The 19,875-nt window shown below is 41.3% G+C and overlaps 1 protein-coding gene across 1 annotated transcript; it reads right to left on the minus strand.

Annotated features, from left to right (window-relative positions):
• Positions 1 to 18,277: 18,277 nt before the first annotated feature.
• LOC109687246 (mitochondrial carrier homolog 2-like) lies at positions 18,278 to 19,304 on the minus strand. The gene has a single exon (XM_074048950.1). The coding sequence runs from the start codon at positions 19,287 to 19,289 to the stop codon at positions 18,354 to 18,356; it is 936 nt and encodes a 311-aa protein (XP_073905051.1). The 5' UTR covers positions 19,290 to 19,304; the 3' UTR covers positions 18,278 to 18,353.
• Between the last annotated feature and the right edge of the window lie 571 nt (positions 19,305 to 19,875).

Raw genomic sequence — 19,875 nt, forward strand, 5'->3', positions numbered from 1 at the left:
TTTTATCTTGCTATATTTCAGAAAGTAAAGCCGAAAACTGATTTTTTTACCACGTTTTCATATAAAAATCCTTCAAAATAATATTTTCTACCTGATTGTTCAATCTTGTTCCATTTTAGGGAATTCAAATGCCTACTGCTGACCTCTGAAATGTTTTTGACGTTATGTGTCAAAAAGGTGGCTGAAAGCCAAATACAAGTAAGAGGATATAATTTTATTTTTATATTAAGTAATCAACTCAGATACCATTCTCTGTCTCTCTAGGATACCTTGGCCAAAGGTCACACTTTATATCTGGTTTGTTCTCTCTGCTATGAGAATATTTAAACATATAAAATTCAGATGGCCACCAGGATAGATAGAATGAAACAATTTACCTCTGACTAAGAAATCCCTTGAGTCAAAATCGTTTCCAACTAGAATCACACACTATTTTATCACCAGCCATGAGGATAAAAAAGCATCATGCACGCCAACATTTCTGTAGAGGAATGTCATCCGTAAATTGGATAAAGTTTCATTAGCATTACAAGATTAAAAATCCAGAAGGCTCTGAGGGTGGCAGTACAATCGCTGGCAGGACCTAGAGATGTGAGGCCTCAGGAGACAGGTCAATGGGCAGGCAGGCTCCAGACCCACTGCAGGTAACAGTGACAACGGCACATCAGGCTTTATCTGCAGAGGCTTGATCTGTTTTTAATACATTCCACTGCCCTCAGGTGGGAGATAGCACAACCTATTTAAAGTAGGTCAAAGAAGCCCACAGATATAGAAATGAATTGAAGGACAGCCTAGGCAGTTACCTTAGGTGCAAATTGCTGAAGAGTACTTTCCAGAATAAAGTAGAAATATATTATCAGGTAAGTTCAAGCCAAGTCTCCACCTAGAACTGGTTAAAATGTCAATTGGCCTTACTTACTCTAGTAGACTACGTCTTGTAGCTCTCACCAGTTCTAAGTTTATTTGAAAGGCACTAAATTCCTAACCCACCTGGGATTCCCAGATTTCTTGGTCTGCCCTGGAGTATTTTTCATGCCAAGTACATGCTGGTCCAGAGAGCCCTGCCCCTCCACTTCTGGATAGCAGGTTGTCTCCGGTGAAACTGTTATTTTCTGAAGCATTCACGTCACGTAGAAACGGCTGGGATAAACACTGTGGGTCCTGAGAGATGTACTTAAAAGATGTGACAGTCAATTCCAAGTATAGACTGCAGGTCATCTTTTTCCTCTCTTGCGTAGTCTTGCTGGGTAGCATAAGCTTCTATTATGTGGGGGAAGGGTTATATGGGTCCTTCTGTGACCTGTCAAAGCCCATCAGTGTGACTTTTTCCTAAAGTTCTTTACATCTTGGCACAGGGCTCAAGTCTCCAGCTCCAAGTCTTCCTTCCATTCTAACGAGTTTCTTTTTGTGAGTCATGCAGGAGAAATAAACTGCTTTTCTCTATCTTCATACTCAACACTGAACACCTGTGATACCAGATGTGGGGGGGTTCCCCCCGACATCAGCCAATTCTCCATTTTTCAACAGACACTGACTGAGTGTCAATTCTTGCAGTAAAAACCTGGAGTTAGCGTCAGATCTCACAAGCTAATGGCTTGGTCAAAATATTGTCCCCAGCTACAGATGTCAATTGCAAGTGATGGGTCACCCACAACTTCTGACTGATTTGGCTACAAATCAGAGGTTCTCGTGACCCTCTCCTCAGGTTTAATCACTTGCTATAAGAGCTCATATTAGATTACAGTTTATTACAAAGGATTGTACTAAAGAATACAAAGATACAGCCACATGAAGAGATTCACAGGGCAAAGTTTGTAGGATCCTGAGCTAGGAGCCAATATCCCTGTGGAGTTTTGGGTTGTGACACTCTCCTGGCACATGAATGCATTCTTGTTCACCAATCTGTCCAATACCCACACTTCAGGCATTTTATGGAGACTTCATCATCTAGGTACGATTGATTATCAACATAACCTTATGCTCCTCTCCTTTCTCTTCCTTGTAGGATGAGGGGATTAGGGTTGCAAGTCCCAAGTTTCTAATTGAGGGAAGACAGAGACTATATATATACACGCATACACATGTACACACATACATACCTATGTGTATATTTCTTATTATGTTGCAGGAGCACTCTCTTCACAGGTGGATACATTCATCCCTCCCCTACTTAGCAGGTCCAAAAAGTGTTGTGTGAGTCTGACTTTGACAAATCACAGGAGGCTTCATTTCCCTGGAAGCCTGACTATGCTCTGATTAGCATAAGACCCAGACAGGATGCCACTAAGGATGCAGCTGCCCTGGCTGGCCATCAAACGTGTGAACGTACCTAGAAGGCAGACCAGGGGTCATGGCTATAGGGGTCTGAACCAGTAAGGACTTTTCTGCATAGAAAACTAGCTCTGTGGGATTGTGCAGTGCCAGCTCTGACTGCCTGATGGGACTGATTGGGTCATTTTCCTGTTTGGGAACTAATGACAATTGTCAGAATGACAATGTACTTTGATTGGCAACTCAGGTTGGTGTGTTCCCCAAGGGAGCCAAGAGAGAAAGGGATTGACAGCTTCTCTAGGACCTGAGTGAGTAAGGAGGGATGAGCCCCTAAAGAAATGGGGACATTATCAAAATTTAGAAAAAAAAAAAGAGGGACTGGAGATATAGCTCAGAGGTAGAGCATGTTCAAGGCTCTGGGTTCCATCCCCAACACTCCAAAAATAAATTAATTAAGTAAATCAAATTAAATTAAAATTAAAGGGGAGTGGTCATTTCTGAGTGAAATCCTATTCTCTCAATGCTCTCTCATTGCCTACCCAAGTTCAGTGTTTTCGTAAGATTCCTTGCAGCCAGTGGAAGGTCAACAAAGGGATACTCTGTTTCCCTTTGTTCCATGCAAAGGATGAACATTATTTTACTACAACTCACTTGGAACACTGCTCTACTGAACTGCTACTGGTAATTCAACCTAGTTTTTCTGTAAAATTACACTTGGGTCAGACAATAATGAACTAAAATAGAAAGGAAGCTGAATTCCTTTATGCTTCTCAAAATCAAGTGATTCATTGAGAAGATAACTGAGAAACTAGGTAAAGAAAATGACGTCATTCCTGCTCCTCTAGAGGTGTCCTTTTCCAGGAGGACAGTGTAGTCACTATTTTATTTAGTCTCTAAAACTTCCGGAGTGAAAGACGTAACCACAGAAGCAGAGTTCTTCCCTCTCCCTCTTTCTCAGTACAGTTCTTGAGTTCTTGGTTGCTGTGGATGTAGAAAGCATGTGACATTTTTTCTGCCTGTGCCCCGAGACAGAAGAGGTGTCTAAGATGGCAGGGTCATGAATAAAATGTATGTCCTCTTGAAATCTCCACCAGTCTTCATCAGCATGCTGTCTGAGGGTGGACTTGGGTAATTTATAAGTTTGTCTTCATTCTCCCAGTGACCAGAACTCCTTGCTGTCTCTGACTTTCCCCAGCAAGGGAGGCAAGAATGGGTCTTTGTCCTTTCCACTTTGTGGTGAATAAGCTGCAGTCACAGCCCGATACTTTGAACTGGAAACCTAACTCTGAAGATGAAAAGAAAGTGCATGACCCTTTAGATAAAATTTTAGATAAAGAGAGGGAGGCGAAATAGCTCAGGAGCAGAGACAGCTTGTTACAAGCCTCCTGGTCGCATCGAGCTTTATTAAGGGAATCTTACCATCTTCGGGCATTGGGGACTCAAAGGGCAGTAACTCCTAATTTTTCTCCCTATATGTTTTCCGCTCCCAGGAGAAAAGCTAGTCAAGGACTAGTACCACTGCTCTGGAGAGAAGTGGCTTATTCTCAGGAGTGACTAGGGATACAATGGCCAAGAAGCCACCTGAAAGCTGCAGTGGCCTCCTGCATCAGGCTCTGCCACCTCTTCTCCCAATCCTTGCCAAAAAGCTGACCTGTTGCTCTATCCCCCTGGACACCAGAGATCTAGAATTCAGTCTTACCAAAACACCTTACAACCCACAACCCTAGGACTTTCACCTTTGCTCCAGGCTTCAAACATCCCTCATTGCAACTTTGATGTCAGCTGGTCAATTCATTGCTCAAAGCTTCATAGCCTGGGGCTTCTACAGTGGACAACTTTTGGTCAACAACACCATTTGATGCATGAAGGCCAATTCAGAAGAGAAAATAATATTATAAACCCATATTCAATAATTAACAAGTATTCACTACACCGACTTGCTGTATTCCTCTTACACCTCTTTATTCGCTCAGACGCTTTAAATCAAATCCCAGACATCATATTATTTCACCCTCGAATCTCTCAAAATATTGACGTTTTAAAAAACGTAACCACAATGCCATTATCCCACCTAACAAAATTAACAACAGCATTTTGGTGTCATTGACTACCACCCAGTCTGTAATTAAGTTTCCCTGATTGCCTCCAGAGTGTCCTTTCATAGTTGGTTTGCTTGAATCAGGACCCAAACAAACTCTCCACAATACATTTGGATAGCATTTAAGATTTAATATTAATTTCCCCATCCCTGAATAGGTTCGTTTTGAGCTACTTTTATAAAAAGAAACCTAACAGCAGATTGTGGCAATATTTGATTAGAACACTTAGGGTTAGTTTTTGCTGTTGTTTGTCATTGAGTGAGACCTGTGTGTGTGTGTGTGTACAGGGATGGAGGGGTATGTTAAGATATTAGCATCTGAAGAGACAAATGGCACTAGGGACCAGAGACAAAAATAATTAATTACAGCTACCATGTATTCAGTGCTTAATATGTGCCAGGCACGGTTCTAAGGGCTGTACATGTAATTATCTAATTTTTAAAAGATAAGTTCACTGGGTTCTGCTAAGTGCTGCTTTTTTTAGTTGGTGAGAAATTATCTAAATGGGTCACAGAGCTTGTGAACGTACCAGGCTGAACGGTCTTGTTCACTGCCAAATATGAATAATGTAAGGGTAAGGGACTCACAGGGGACCCTGACTTCTGGGACACTGTGAAGAAAAAATCTGGGGCAGGCAAAGACTGATGCTAGAAAAAAGTTGGGTCTAGAATGGAATCTGTGAAACCAGAATTGAGGCTGTCCAAGATCTGGTACCTGCATTAATTCGAATCCTAGGTGTATCATCCCAGTGTATACCTGAGAATCAAGCTGGAAGAAGATGTCTAGAAGATCAGGCATAAAACGAAGGTGGCACCAGTCAGTGTAGACCAATTAAAATTCCCTATTTGGTCCTTGTTGAAGACCAGAGGAACTGACAGCATAGCCAGTCTTCATCCACCTTGAAGGAATTGCTCTGTGAACCCAGGGCCTTCCCCATAGAACTGCCTTTGCCCCTAGCTGCCTTTCTTGTTGTGTCTGCATGGAGCTGAACATTGCAGTATGGCCAGGTGGGTGAGAAGGTAGGACAAATTGTTTATCTTGGACAGTCCTAGGCATCTTTAATAACTGAGAAATAAAACAAGAAGTCATTGTTCAGACAAAATATTTGGGTATGAACTTCCACCACTTGTGGTGGCTTGATTGACTCTATCCATTTCAATCTTTGAGGAAAAAAAAATATATTTAAAAGATTCACTGGGCTACAGGATAGCTCAGTGGTAGAGTGCTTACTTAGCATATGCAAGGCCCTGGGTTCAGTCCCAAGAAACCCCCTGCAAAAAAAAAAAATTTATAAATGCCATTATCTTCTCTTTTTTGCCTCAAGGGCACAAATCTATATAGAGATCATTGACCAAAATAAATAGAACTTTAACTCCAATGGGCTTCTCCCCCTAATGACCTCCTTCAGGGGTAGAAATTTTTAATGATAGCTTGGCTTGTGGAAACCCCAGAGACCAGGTTCCAAACAGTCTCAGCTAGGAAAGGCAAGTCTTTTTCTTTTGGAAATTCTCAATGATAGGTTTTCAAAGCAACTGATAAAACAGTTAATTATAGTGAGGTGTTTAGCTCCTCTGTAACATACACTTTCTCCTCTATGATTGAGGCTTCTTGTCATGTATCCTGAGGAGGGGTGGCTAATGCTCCCATCCATGTTTTCCTCCTTGGGTGAGACCCTCCTTAAAGTACAACATAGGTAGAAACTCCTCTCCCTCTGGATTTGCACATTAGCCAAGTTGGCCTTGAGCAAGCTTGGCCCAGCATGGCACAAACCAACTCTCCAGTTTTAGGGACTATCAGAATACTCTGAGGAAGATTGCTGGGCCCACAGAAGGTGTAAATGTGGCTAAAAATGTGCATTTCTAAAAATATTCCCTGCTGTATTAAAGTTGCCTATCTGGGTGGAGAATCCCACTTAAAGAATCACCATTCTAGCTATTCCTTCTGCCCGAAGCTCTTCCTCCCAACTGTCTAGTTGACTCACTCCTTCACTCCCACAAGTCTTTGCAGGAGTTACCTTCTCCATGTAACCCAGCTTCACCCCCTATTTAACATTGCCACCTGCAACCATACTCATGACATCCCCTATTCCACATTTTTTTCAGCAGCACTTGTCAACTTCTAACATTCTATAATTTGCTAACTTATTGTATTGATTGGCAGTCTCACCCATTAGAAATAAATCCAGTCTTTTAATTTGCTCACTGATGTCCCCATCACCTAGAACTGTGCCTGGCACATAGGTCCTCAATGAATATTTGTTGCATGAATAATTCAAGACTTCATGTTCCTGTAAATTACGAAAGCAAAAATCCTAATTTTTTCACGGGTTTCAGAAGAGAGATTTTTTTTCGGCATCTGCTCCTATTTTCATCCTATTTCTTTTATATAAAATGTCTTCCCTCAATCTCTTCACCCTTTAAGCCAGAGCATTAGATCTCTTTTCTATTACAGTGGCAGCTCACCTCTTTCTAACTATTCCTACTGGTTTCCTCCATGTTATTTGGGGTTCCCGGTTAGAAAGCCTCTGAGCACAGAAGACCATAGTCTGTATAAATGGCCAAATAGTAGGATCGAATAAAAGTATGGGGGCTGGGGTGATTGAACATTCTTTTCACAGGATAACATAAAGAGCACTTTGTAAGACAATAGCTATTATAATATACACTTAGAGAAAAATTAACAATTTGCAAAGTTCTTTCACATTAAATTCTTTCAATCCTCATAAGAATTCTTTGGCTAGATTAGCAAAGTATTATTAAGCTCATTTTACAACTGTGGAAAATGAATTTAGGTTAAATTTAGATAACAGCAGCTACCTCATCAAGATTAAATGATAAAGTCATGGGAGTTCCTGGAACAAAGCTGGAATTCAAGGTATGTGAGCTTCCCCTCCCTGGGAGATCTTAGAAAAGCCATTGAAATAAACAAATTTCCTTGAACTGTCTATTGTTTTCCTACAATACAAGACCTTAAACTCTGTGTCTCTAAATTTTAACCCTTTCTCTTATAAAATACGTTTTTTTGTATTTGCTGATGAAGGAAGACTCAGAAGCACTAAGAAACTCATACAGTTACACAGCAAGTAATGAAGCCAGAATTTGAACTCAGTTCAAATTATGATTTTTTTTTTCCACTTCCATAGAGCATACTGCTTCTTTGGTGGTATGTAGTCAGCTTTTTGTTGCTGTGACAAAATCTGTTTGATAATCAAAAAGAGAAAAGGATTTGGTGTGTGGCTCAAGTGGTAAAGCACCTGCTCAGCAAGTACAAAGCCCTGAGTTCAAACTCCAATACCACCACCAAAAAAACAACAACAACCAAAAAAAAAAGAGGCGAGGTTTTATATTATTCAGGGTTCTGTAGAGGAGCAGAACTAATAGAATACACACATACACATTTACAGAATTATAAAAGGGGATTTTTTGGGTTGGCTTACATAATTGGAGGCTGGGTAGTTCAACAATATCTATCTGCCTGCTACAAAGCCAGAAAACCCTGTAGAAACTGGAATCCCCAGTACGAGAGAGACAAATGATGCAGCCCCAGCCCAAGGTGGAAGGCCTAGAAGCTTCCTGGCGAGTCTCTGGTGTGAATTCACATTGAGGGATGAAGAAGCTGGTGTCTGATGTCCGAGGGCAATGACGCAATCATGGACACAGTCTCTCAGAAAGAATGGAGCTGGCACAGCTGACTGACTTTCTTTTTCCACTTTGAGTGCATCTGGATCACCACCCCATTGGATGGTACTGCTCACATTAAGGTGAGTCTTTCTCCCTCAGTTTTTTTTTTTTTTTTTTTTTCATTTTTCTTTTATTATCAATATGTGCATACAAGGCTTGGTTCATTTCTCCCCCCTGCCCCCACCCCCTCCCTTACCACCCACTCAGCCCCCTCCCCCCCAATACCCAGCTGAAACTATTTTGCCCTTACTTCTAATTTTGTTGTAGAGAGAGTATAAGCAATAATAGGAAGGAACAAGGGTTTTTGCTGGTTGAGATAAGGATAGCTATACAGGGCATTGACTCACATTGATTTCCTGTGCGTGGGTGTTACCTTCTAGGTTAATTCTTTTTGATCTAACCTTTTCTCTAGTACCTGTTCCCCTTTTCCTATTGGCCTCAGTTGCTTTAAGGTATCTGCTTTAGTTTCTCTGCGTTAAGGGCAACAAATGCTAGCTAGTTTTTTAGGTGCCTTACCTATCCTCACCCCTCCCTTGTGTGCTCTTGCTTTTATCATGTGCTCAAAGTCCAGTCCCATTGTTGTGTTTGCCCTTGATCTAATGTCCACATATGAGGGAGAACATATGATTTTTGGTCTTTTGGGCCAGGCTAACCTCACTCAGAATGATGTTCTCCAATTCCATCCATTTACCAGCGAATGATAACATTTCGTTCTTCTTCATGGCTGCATAAAATTCCATTTTGTATAGATACCACATTTTCTTAATCCATTCGTCAGTGCTGGGGCATCTTGGCTGTTTCCATAACTTGGCTATTGTGAATAGTGCCGCAATAAACATGGATGTGCAGGTGCCTCTGGAGTAACAGTCTTTTGGGTATATCCCCAAGAGTGGTATTGCTGGATCAAATGGTAGATCGATGTCCAGCTTTTTAAGTAGCCTCCAAATTTTTTTCCATAGTGGTTGTACTAGTCTACATTCCCACCAACAGTGTAAGAGGGTTCCTTTTTCCCTGCATCCTCGCCAACACCTGTTGTTGGTGGTGTTGCTGATGATGGCTATTCTAACAGGGGTGAGGTGGAATCTTAGCGTGGTTTTAATTTGCATTTCCTTTATTGCTAGAGATGGTGAGCATTTTTTCATGTGTTTTCTGGCCATTTGAATTTCTTCTTTTGAGAAAGTTCTGTTTAGTTCACTTGCCCATTTCTTTATTGGTTCATTAGTTTTGGGAGAATTTAGTTTTTTAAGTTCCCTGTATATTCTGGTTATCAGTCCTTTGTCTGATGTATAATTGGCAAATATTTTCTCCCACTCTGTGGGTGTTCTCTTCAGTTTAGAGACCATTTCTTTTGATGAACAGAAGCTTTTTAGTTTTATGAGGTCCCATTTATCTATGCTATCTCTTAGTTGCTGTGCTGCTGGGGTTTCATTGAGAAAGTTCTTACCTATACCTACTAACTCCAGAGTATTTCCTACTCTTTCTTGTATCAACTTAAGAGTTTGGGGTCTGATATTAAGATCCTTGATCCATTTTGAGTTAATCTTGGTATAGGGTGATATACATGGATCTAGTTTCAGTTTTTTGCAGACTGCTAACCAGTTTTCCCAGCAGTTTTTGCTGAAGAGGCTGCTATTTCTCCATCGTATATTTTTAGCTCCTTTGTCAAAGATAAGTTGCTTATAGTTGTGTGGCTTCATATCTGGATCCTCTATTCTGTTCCACTGGTCTTCATGTCTGTTTTTGTGCCAGTACCATGCTGTTTTTATTGTTATTGCTTTGTAATATAGTTTGAAGTCAGGTATTGTGATACCTCCTGCATTGTTCTTTTGACTGAGTATTGCCTTGGCTATTCGTGGCCTCTTGTGTTTCCATATAAATTTCACAGTAGATTTTTTCAATCTCTTTAATGAATGTCATTGGAATTTTGATGGGAATTGCATTAAACATGTAGATTACTTTTGGGACATTTTTACTATGTTGATTCTACCAATCCATGAGCGTGGGAGATCTCTCCACTTTCTATAGTCTTCCTCAATCTCTTTCTTCAGAAGTGTATAGTTTTCCTTGTAGAGGTCTTTCACATCTTTTGTTAGGTTTACACCTAGGTATTTGATTTTTTTTGAGGCTATTGTAAATGGAATTGTTTTCATACATTCTTTTTCCGTTTGCTCATTGTTAGTGTATAGAAATGCTAATGATTTTTCTATGTTGATTTTATATCCTGCTACCTTGCTATAGCTATTGATGATGTCTAGAAGCTTCTGAGTAGAGTTTTTTGGGTCTTTAAGGTATAGGATCATGTCGTCTGCAAATAGGGATATTTTGACAGTTTCTTTACCTATTTGTATTCCTTTTATTCCTTCTTCTTGCCTAATTGCTCTGGCTAGGTCTTTCTCCCTCAGTTGCTCTCCAATATGATAATCCTTTCTGGAAACACCCTAACAGACACACCCAGAAGTATGCTTTTACACTAGGTATGTGTCAGTTTAGTCAACTTGACAGTCAAGATTAACCATCACAGGTTTTAGTTCCTGGCATCAGAGATGGCCATGGTTGCTTGGCCCAGTTGCCTTTGGGCCTGTGGTGAGGCGGTACACTGTGGTAGGGAGTGTGTGGCAAAGGAAGCTGCTCTTCTCATGGTGGCTGGGATTCCAATATACCCCGCAAGGACATGCTCCCAATGACCTAACTTCTTTCCACTAGGCCCCACCTCCTCAAGGTTCTACCACCTCCCAATAGTGTTATTCGCTGGGGACTAAGCCTTCAATTCATGCATCTTTGCAGGGGAGGGGAGCATTCAAGATCCAAACTATAGTGGGTGGCTTTGAACTCGTGTTTTTTGATTTGGAGTCCAGAGTTTCTCTATGCACACCAACAACTAAATATTATGCTGCCCTTGTGATAATTGCCTGAAAACTATTAGCATTGATTCTCTTGGTTCAGCTACAGAGTGGTGACTCTTAATGCCTCCTGCCTGTTTTTTTTTTTTTTCCTTTGGTTTTTGCATACACAGAATAGGAAAAATTAGAGCTGAACTGGACATTAGAAGTGATCATTCTACCCTTTTGTTATACAAATAAGGAAAAGAAGCCCCAGAGAGGATAAACAGCTTAAAATCAAGGCTAGGGATGGGGGCGGGGGGAACCAAGGTGTGTTTTGCTCTCTGTGCAGACCTTTCTCTTGCAGAGGGCCATTTTCAAGGCCTGTGAGTCCAGCTGGATGGAATCTGGGTTGGATTTCACAGAAAGCTCATGGACAATGCTGGTGTGTGGGGAAGCAACCAAAGCTCTCTTGGGTAGCCTTGCCTTTTCCTTCTTCAGTGGCTATCATAATCACTGTATGACAGTCAGGAGATCTGGATCTGCACCACAGGACAAAATTTATGCCTGGAGAACTGATGGCTAGATGCAGCCAAGGGGCACCCTGGAGCAGTATCCAGAGGACCAAGCTCAGGGGAACAGGAGGCTACAAGGGCAGACAGGACATGGCTGAGAACTTGACCAGCTCCTGTCTGTAATAAGAGGCATACATTCCAGTGGTGTGCGCTAGATGTAAGAGCACAGCCAGGGTCTTCAGCCTCCTGAAGACGTTTTCATGTGAGAGGAGAATCCTAGGACCACAGAGGAGCCGCTCCTGTCAATCACTAGGATTAGACAGGGGCATGGAAGCCACAACCATGATGCTAAGGATATTTCTGTTTTGCAGTTACACAGTGCTGACTATTTGGGAAGCTCCTATTTGACCCACTCCTTTGTAGAGACATAGAAATGCGGTTGGGGGTGGGGTGGGGTGGGGAAGTAGGCAGCATCCCTCAAAGCAAGTTCTGGAGTAAATAGGGCAAATGCCTAATTTACCAAAAGTCTGAGATGGAGGCTTATCCATCTGCCCAATCCTTTTTAAAAATCCTGGAAAGGCTTCTGGCAAATTCCTTGAGCCAATTCCAGTTGATTCAGACTTTGACATTGGGCATGATCTTGGGAGCAGTTTTAAAGGTGGTGTCAGGCCTGCATGTGGCTGCAGGGGTTAAGCTGCTTCAGGAGAGCACCTACTCACACGTACGTGGAACCGCCTGCCCGTGGAACCGCCTGCCAATCGCCAGTGGTCCTTTTAACCGTGAAAAAATGGAAAAATAAAAGCAGTGCCCCTCCCAACCTTATCTCTTTTGTTCATCTGTATAATCTTGACCATGTTGTCAATCAGTTAGAGTGGCTGGAGTTGTGACTGAACTGGTAGAGCACTTGACTAGCAAGCATGAGGCCCTGAGTTCAAAATCCAGTACCACCATAAATAGATAAAAATAAGTTGGGTGTTGAAAAGCTATTCCTCTACACTGTAATATATCAATATTTTAATTTGGAACCTTGAAGCTTGTCAGGTATTCCCCATTGCATAGGGCAGAAACTCAATATGCATTTGTTGAATAAGTTATTTAAAAAATTACTTCCTTATTTGAAATGGAAGTTTATCAAAGGCATATACCTTTTTTAAAAAAAATCCTTCAAAAAGCTGATCTCTTATTCTCTTAGGCAAAATTCTGCTCAGTGTTGAGTGTGCAGGAGATGTCATGGCACATTTGATGGTTAATGAATGGATTACAGGAACACAGGAAACAGAAAAGCCTTGTTCTTTCTGCTTGCGTTCCCCTGCGATGCCTTGCCTCCCCACCTCAGGAGTTCACACCATCAAACATACCTTCGACACACATACTCTGCCATCCATCCCATGCCCTGGCACGAGGAAGGGCAACCTGAGTCCTTTTTCTGTGGATCCATCCAAGGGTAGATCCCTGCCAAATAAGTACTTTCCAGGAACCATACGACTTGGTTCTGTTTCTGTAATGGAGCCAGAGTAATGTGCCAAAGAGCTATGTGTGAAGATGGATCTTACTCATTTCATGCCATTGCATCAGAAAAATCCACCATCAGGCTGTGTGCCCATTAATTAAATCGCCTAATGAGGATGGAAGGGCAGAGAGAGGGTCTCAGCAAGCTGTTTATTCCTATGTTTAAATGAATTTATATCAAGCTTTGAAAGAGGACTATGATTTCTTCCTTTATGAGTAGACGGAGAAAAGTAAATATGATTATGTGATTTCCTTTTTCTATTAAATTATTTTTACTGCTATTTGTCATTTTGAAGTCTTCATTAAAAGATAGTCTGCCTGCAGAATGAAGGCTGGCTCTTATTTCAGGTTGGTTCAAGGAAAGAGCACTGGCCAAGGAATCAGAGAATCTGCCATTTCAGAACCAGGTTTAAGGGCCAGAAACCAGGTCAACAAGCTAAGAATCCTGCGCAGAAAAGGCAGGAGGGAAAATGGCGATGGGGATGGAAGGAGGCATTCGTCTGCCCCCAAGTGGCAATTTGGGCTCAACACCTGAATGGTGGTGGGAGACCCTGATGGTGTGACCTGTAGTGAAAAATAAAAGAAGAGGTCATACTCATCTCTCATAAAAACATTCAAATACCTAGCAAAAATCAGAAAATAATAATGTATTTCACACAAACTGTGCTCCAGCTCACGGGCTGTCCTTTTAAGGCCTGACACTTTATATTCTGTTCACTGCTCCACGGAGCACAATGATGTGTTTAGATTCCATTAAGAAACCTCAAAGAAAACAAACCTCGGGCCTTTAGAGTTAGCAGGCAGGCACTTTAAAAGCTTTGCCTAAGCTGCCATTTGTGCATTCAGAAAAGCATTAGGGCTTCCTCCTTTGGAAATGTGTGATTCTTTAGCTTCTAATTTTAAACACTAATATTTTCTTACAGTGACCCTTAAGCTCAAGAGCAAATTTCTCACGCCTCACCAGACAATGCAATCAATTTCTGGGATGCTGAGATGCCGACTGGATTTCTAATAGTCAAGTGACATAACTGATGGGAGGAAAATTGAAGTCAGGGGTGGGAAAGAGGGTTGCTGGTGTATTGTGAACCCTTACAAATGGAGTAGGATGCATGAAAGCTTTAAGAGGGCCACAATCCTGCCAAGTCGGGAAACAGAGATATCAAAAGACCACACTGAAGTGCTCTGAGAACATCTCTTCTCTCCTACGACTTTCAAGAAATGGGACTTGGACATGCAGAAGCAGAAATATTCTAGCTCTGGGGCAGACTCCCAGGTTCAAACCCCAGCTCATTACATGCTGCTGTGTACTTGGGAAGTCAGGGAGTCTTCAGTAGACTCGAGAGCAAAAGCCAAAGCAACCTATATCAGATTCCACGTTTTTCTATTCAGCAAGCCTGGTTTGACCAAGTTCATGAATTCACTGTGCCTTCCAGGTTCTCTTGGTAAAGAAGATGTGAAGAGTGCAGGCTTTGGAGCCAGCCTGCCGGGGTTCAAATGTCAGCACCACCTGCAGGACAGGTGTTCACTTTCTCTATCTTTCAATCTTAGTTTCTTCATCTGTATTAGGCACAGAGCAAGCACTCAATGAATGGCAGTTTGTTATTTTCATCCTTGATACTTGAAACATGATAGTCCTGTGTCTGGTCAGGTTGAGTAAGATTGGCATGTCAAGACATCACTTGGGACTGAGGATGTAGCTCCATGGTAGAGAACTTGCTTAGCATGTGTGAGGCCCTGGGTTCGATCCCCAGCACCACAAAATGAATAAATAAAATAAAAAACTAATAACAAAAGTTTAAATCGGGGCTCAAGTCGTAGAGTGTCTGCCTAGCAAGCATGAGGCCCTGAGTTCAAACCCCAGTACTGCTAAAAAGAAAAAAAAAAAGGTTTAAATCAGGCCTTAATAGGGTATTTGATATTCCTCTGTTTTTAAAAAATAGAATTAGTTGCTTTTATTCCTAATCATAAAGTGATAGGTAATATAGCACAATATAAAACTTGGATATTTTATATCCAGATATACATATATGAAATATATATCCACATATAAAATATATAACACAATATAAATTTTAGATATTCTAGAAAAGCACAGAAATAGCCATTGATAATTATCCATATATATAGTGTGAAATTTGTTTTTGAAAACATGATGTTTGCTGGGTGCTGATGGCTCACGCCTGTAATCCTAGCTACTTGAGAGATGAAGACTGGAAGAATCATGGTTCAGCGCTGGTCCAGGCAAAGAGTTCATGAGACCCCATCTTAAAAATAACCAGAGCAGGAGTCTTAGCTGCTATTTCCTGTTTGGGGAATAGGAAATGTTTTTCTCTCTTTTTCTCCTGCCCTCCCTTGTCTATACTTTATCCTGTTATACTAAAATAAATCCTTGCTAAAACTTCAAATGAAAAAAATAACCAGAGTAAAATGGACTGGAGGTGTAGCTTAAGTGGCAGAGAGCCTGCTTTGCAAGTGTGAAGCTCTGAGTTTACAGCCCAGTCCTCCACATACAAAAAAAGTTTAATTTCTGCACGTTTTACTAATGAATATACAATAATTTAATCAAGCTATATCATTAGACATTTAGTTTGTTTTGCAGTTAGATTGCTTCCAGTTTTTACCTATTATAAAATATAATGCTTATTTCTGAAGTATAAAAATCTCAGTATAGAGAAGGCTGTGAACCTTTTGTGGCTTTTGACTCATGTTATTAATGTCCATCTTGAGAGTGGTACCAGTTTATATTCCTCCAGTAGCATTAGAAATGCCCACTTCTCCAAAATATAAAACATTTGTCCATTTTATGGTGAAAATGAGATCTCATTCATTACTAACCCTTTCTTGAATTTTTTAGTGGATTTCAAAAATGCTCATTGGTCATTTGTATTTCTTTTGGTGATGTCTCTATTCACGATGTTCTTTGCCCATCTTTCTCAAGGTGCTCCATTTTTTTTTCTTAATTTGTAAGAGCACTTATCTGTATGACATTAATGTTTTGTTTTTCATGTACATTGAAAAGTTGGAAGGGATTCAACATTCCTCTTTTTCCAATTTTTATGGTGAAATTAAGTGGAAAAAGGAGAATATAAAACTGTCTACATAGAATACCAGAGTTTTTGTTGCTGTTTCTGTTTTGTCTTTTTCTTTTTTTTTTGAGACAGGATATCACTAGTGCTGGCTGACCTTGAACTTGTGATCCTCCTGCCTTAGCTTTCCAAGCACTAGGATATCAGTTTTATTTTGAAAAACACTTAAATATGAAGAAAAATATTATCGAGGAGCCCTATGAACAGTTGGCTACTTTACTTTTCATATTTCTTCCTATTTCTCCAATTTTCTGCAAGGGGCATTTTTGCTTCCAATTAGATTTGTAAGTTCCTAGGGGACCAAGACACCTATATTTCAGTTTTCTTTCACAGTAGTTGACAAATGTCTGTCAAATACATTGGTGAAATAATATATTTGCTTTATTTGACCATGAAAGTTTTATTCTCTGTGGCTTTTTGCACGTGGTGGTGTTGGTTAGCTGAATGAGGAGGCAGAGGGATTTAAGAAAGTAGTTCAGGCCGGGCACTGGTGGTTCATACCTGTAATCAGCTAGTTGGAAGACTGAAATTGGGAGGACTGCAGTATAGACCAGCCCAAGCAAATAGATTGCAAGATCCCATCTCCAAAATAATCAGAACAAAATGGACTGAAGATGTGGCTTAAGTAGTAGAGCACAAAACTCTAAGTTCAAACCCCAGTCCCACCAAAAAAAACAATGTGGTTCAGAAGAGGTACTTGGTGGTACTTAGGTCCTTAAGCAACATCCGCTTTGAAGCCTTTTTCCTTTTTTGTGGTGCTGGAGATAGAAGCCCAGGCCTTACACATGCAAGGCAAGCACTCTACCACTGAGCTATGTCTCAAGTCCTTGGTCTTCTAAGACAAGATCTTGCTATGTAGCCCAGGCTGGCCTCATCCTTCTGCCTCAACCTCCCAAGTGCTGGGATCACACACCTGCACCCATGCCCAGCTCTAGCTTTGAAGCTTTCAATAAACATCATCAATTAACTTCCTCCTTCCCATCAAGCTTTATCCCAGATTTGTTCATGATGTATAGGAAACGATCGACACAGGCAAGACACAGGAATATGTCACAACCTCACACATAGTCCAATTGTTAGGCAAAATCTTTCTCAAATAAAAACTTCCTTCTCTACTTTTTTCATAGAAAAAAAACAGTCCCAGAGGTGCTACTGCTGTCTCAGAATCAGAACCTGAGACTTCCGGTGGAAATGAGATCCAGCAGTTAGAGATGAGAGTGGTGATGGACAAGAGAGAGTGGTACTTGGGTAACACACTGCCTTCTACATTGTGACACAGCAGTTCCCTCACAATGCAGGGTCAAAAGGGAGTTTCAGAGATGACTGAACATTGTGCTTGCTGGGAGTATGGCAAATGGGACCCCACAACTGTGTGACAAGGCACTGGGAGTTGTGGTGGGGATGGTCAGGATTAGGGTTAATTGGGTTTCCTGCAAATGGGTGAAAGCAACTCTTAAGTAATGTTGAAAATTAGCTGAGCAATAATATTTCATTTGGCAAAGTTGGGATCAAAATTGTCATCATATTAGAATCAACTGTTGTAATGATTTTGCCTCAAATGGAAATGAGTTAGAAGTGAGCTCCAGGTGGGGACAGCGCGCTATTGGGTATTTGGGGCACATCACACTTCAGGCAAAAAAGCAGGTCATTGGGAGACTGGGGTATCGACTCTACCTTGAAGGCCTCCCTCATTTCCTGAATAACAGATATGGCCTTCTTATAAAAGAGCCCTGTGACATTCTTATCAATGGGCTTTCAAAAGAGAGCAGAGTGGTGGGGGGGGCAGTCTCCTCAGTACTTCCGTCTAGACCCAAGCAGACACCTTCCTGGGCTGATGGAGACTTGCCAAGTGCTCCATTTGCCTGGGAGGGCCCTTGCTGATCCAACTGCAATTCCTCTATGCTGTTCATTCAGCCAGCTGCTCTCAGTCTTTTTTTCTCCTTGTTCCCCTACACCTTCCCCCAGCTTACGTGATGCAACAATCTCTATTTCCACACTTCATGTGAAAAAATGTATTACATCATCAAATAGATCACTGTGCTCAACTGGTGAACTTGAGGTAGAGCAGAGAAAACCCTTTGTCTCAGGACGAAGACACTTAGAAAAATCTCGCCCCATTACCTTCCAGGTAATTTGTCTTTTAACTACTTTTGTTCCATGAAGAGAATTTCAAAAGACAAGTACAAAGACAAATGTCTCATTTGGAAGACAGTAACAGTGTAACAATATTTTCTAAGGGCATTAATGATCTCTAGTTGCTGAATTTATTTTTTTTAATTTTTTTTCCATTTCCCCAAGATTAAATGATTATTAAAAAAGCACACTACACTGTATAGAAATCAACATTCTCTCCCATAATTCTGTGCATTTGGGACTACAGAAATGTCACTGCCCCTGCCCCATATCTTCCAATTAACATCCTCAGGTCACAACAATAAGTCTTCCCAAAGGGAACCTTCCAGAAAAACAAGCTATTTCCTGGGCTCATATTTCCCTCATTTTGTAGCATGCACCAGCAATCTATCCAAGAAATATATATTGGGGAGTAAGGAGGGGATCCACCGGCAAGCCCACAGTTGTTGACAGCCATAAGATTAGATACAAGCACAAAGGGATAGGTCAACATACTGGCAAAAAATCCTGTGACGGCTTGGGAATAACTTTTCATCTCATTCATGGTAGAAACCCCACTGTCCAGTGCATAGGTATTGACGAGGTAGGCCAGTGAGTTACAGAGCCACAAGGAAATGATGTCACCTAGGAGGCGAGGAATTAGACCCGCAAAAAATCCTAGGATGCCCTCTTCCCGATAGATGGTTGCTATGGAGTCACAAAGTCCACAGTATTTGGCTTCTCTGCCAATGAATTGTATCACAGATCTCAGAGTGATCACCTGGAAGGGATGTGTGATGACAATAGCAGCAGAACGAGCAATCATCTCTCGAGTTGTCTCATTGATAACTCGGTCAAAGAAAGATGAGCCTTCTTTTTGTATATTTCCAGATCCTGAATCCTCAGGTTTGTCACACTCCTGGTAATGCTGTAAAACTTTACCATGGACCACAGTTCCAAGGACTCCTGAGCACCGTCTTGGAGTTAAGCCAGTGAACAACCCTTGCCTCCCATCAATGCTTACAATGTGCTGAGCATAACAAAAGAGACCAGGAAGCTGACATACTTGCCGCCCAAAAATATTTCGTCCTATTGTTGGAGGAAGAGGATCAAATCCCACCTGGATGAGCACTTCCACATACACGAACAGGATGGTGAGACCTGAGTCCAGGAGCACCTGACTGGCCGCGTCCGCCATGATGGCACCCGCGGACAGACCTAGTTGCTGAATTTAAATCACATAAAATGGCAGATATTAAAGTTGCTTCTTCTTTTTTTTTTTTTTTTTAACAAAGCTTTGCACATATCTCATGGTCCCCAAATAGCCACTTCTATGATTCCTTTAAGTGTTATAGGAACACCCTGGAGTTTACAAAGTGCATTTGCATATATTTTTTCATGTGACTGTTATGTGCTGAGGAGCAATGGATATTTCCTCCTCGTTCTCTAAACGAAGTTGCCCAGAGCAGTTTGATGACTTGTTCAAGGTCACCAGCTCCCAACAGCCCGGGTTTGCTCACTATTGGTTCTGTGCACGTTCGCTGCTCCATGCTGTGTTTTGTTGTTTAAAACAAAGTGGGAAACCGTGTATTATCCTTGGCACCCTTTTGTGGCTAGGTTATACTTGGCATAGCTTTGCACCTAGGAACCCTTTGAAATGTGATTCTGAGCTAGGAAAAAGGCTATTTTAAAACTTCCAAGTGAGGCTTAGTTGAATTTTTCCTAGTATGTGCCTATGACTAAGAGAACACAATGTCTCAAGTGGTTGTTCCTTTGGTACTCTG

Source organism: Castor canadensis, chromosome 11, assembly GCF_047511655.1.
Source record: "Castor canadensis chromosome 11, mCasCan1.hap1v2, whole genome shotgun sequence".
NCBI lineage: Eukaryota > Metazoa > Chordata > Mammalia > Rodentia > Castoridae > Castor > Castor canadensis.